General features: G+C 44.6%; 1 protein-coding gene across 1 annotated transcript in view; it reads right to left on the bottom strand.

Annotated features, from left to right (window-relative positions):
- Positions 1 to 1,939, bottom strand: part of LOC105529294 (E3 ubiquitin-protein ligase RFWD2-like) — a 40,671-nt gene that overhangs the window by 26,488 nt on the left and 12,244 nt on the right. Inside the window, exon 3 of the mRNA XM_011966400.1 lies at positions 8 to 263. Within this exon, the coding sequence (XP_011821790.1) occupies positions 8 to 263 (256 nt within the window). The remainder of the gene's footprint in view (positions 1 to 7; positions 264 to 1,939) is intronic.

The raw sequence follows: 1,939 nt of genomic DNA, 5'->3' as shown, positions 1-1,939 counted from the left end.
GCCTCACCACGGGAATGAGCCGCCCAGAAGCTCTCCTTGAAGCCTTGTCCGCTTGGTTTGGTTCTGTGGGCGTGTTTGTATATGCCGGTGCACACGTGGCATGTTTTGTTGTTGTTGTTGTTGTTGCGGTTGTTTTTGTTGTTGTTTGGGCCAGTGACAACAGAGGCCTCGCTGGCTGGCTGCAGCTTTCCACTCTTGGCAGTTTCCAGACTCCCAGACAGGAAATTCTCCCAACGATTGCAGCTGTGAATTGGCCCATTTTTCTGGAAAGAGGATAAAGAAAAGAGTTTTGTGGGATTCTTTGCTTTTCTCGCACAAGCAGGGACGCGTTGAATACAAACAGGAAAATGCGAAGGAGATCAAGGGGTGGGAGGGAAGAAGGAGGGATGGGAGTCATCAGAAATCAGATGAAATTCTGTACTAGTTTCAGGCAAATGTTTGAGACACGCAAATGCAATCGCCTGGGAGCATATGCAGTGCTGTTCTCTCGAACCAGGTGCCAGGCTGCCCTAATGGTGAAACTGCCCTGGGCCCTTATGGGGTTTTAGCAATTCGAACCCCTTTGACAGCCAAGAGGCACTCACTTTCATTCATTCCTTCAATAAATGTTTGAGAGCCGGTTCTGTGACTGGCAGTTTGCTGTGAGGCGAGGGTACACGGGCAGGGTGGGGGAATGAGAAACAAGATCTATCCCTTAGGGAACTAATAATCAGATAGACAAAAAGAAAGGAAGTAAACACACATCACAGTCACACACTCTTGTTAGTGTTCTCCATGCAATTTAATAGGCTACTGTGGCAGAGAAGGAGGAGGATGATATGATGATGAGATGATGATAATTATCACAACTTTTAATGGGCAGTTCTTATGTGCCAAGCACTGTTCTAAAGGCAATTCTCACTTAAACCTCATAAGAACTATGCAGTAAATACTATGAAAACAAGCATTTGGGGGCAGTCAGGAAGGACCTCACTAAGGAAGTGAAATCTGAGCTGAGGTATGAGAGATGCAAAGGAGTCAGCAGCCATTTGAACAGCCAGGGGAAAGGAACAGCAAGTACAAAGGTCCTGAGGTAGGGAAGAGCTTAAGGGTATTCACATCACTGAGAAAAGAGCTATAGGACAGGGGTGTAGAAAGTAATATAGTAGGGAGAGGAAGTTGGGGAGATTGGAATGGTGTGAGATAAATTTGAAGAAATAGGCAGGGTTCCAGTCATACAAAGCCTTGTAAGGAATGTGTTCAGGTCAGGGATATGGGAATAGGAAGCCATTGGAGGACTTTGAGCTGGAAGGGGACATGAGTAAAATTACATTTTAAAAAAATTCTCCCTTTCCACTGGGGAGAATGGAATGGATTTGACTGGACAAGTATGGAAGTTGGGGTATAGGAGGCTATTACTGATAAGAATTGATGATGGTATGAATTACAATAATGGCTGAGGACACGGAGAAGTAGAGGGATTAGGTCTCTATGTTGGGGGTGGACCCAAAAGGAAGTGCCCATCAACTGGATGCAGGCACTCTGACTCCTGCCCCTGGATGGCAAATGGTGCCATTCTCTGAGAAGCAAAGTGCTGATGATGGACCAGGGGCTCCTTCCTTAGCACACACAGCAAGTGCATACCGCGTTGTACACTAGAAAGAGTAGTGTCCAGAGAGGAAAACTAAGGCCTGCAGATGAGGAGGAAATACCATCCACTGAGATGAATAAAGATCATATCATATCAGGAAAGAAAATAATTTCCCAAGGTTTGTGAAGTGAGGTTCTACACTTTAGCTTCTCTCCTTTGTCTTACTTGATCTTTCCTATAGTACTGCGATGTAATTATGAGGATCTCAATTTTATAGATGGAGGAAATAAGACCTACAGGAATGAACTGACTTCTTGTGGACACACAGCTAGTAATCCTAGTTGTTGCTTTTTTTTTTTTTTTTTTTTT

This window comes from Mandrillus leucophaeus, unplaced genomic scaffold, assembly GCF_000951045.1.
Source record: "Mandrillus leucophaeus isolate KB7577 unplaced genomic scaffold, Mleu.le_1.0 Scaffold76, whole genome shotgun sequence".
Classification (NCBI taxonomy): domain Eukaryota; kingdom Metazoa; phylum Chordata; class Mammalia; order Primates; family Cercopithecidae; genus Mandrillus; species Mandrillus leucophaeus.
The sequence above is the reverse complement of the archived record's forward strand: the minus strand, read 5'-3'. Positions and strand labels throughout refer to the sequence as shown.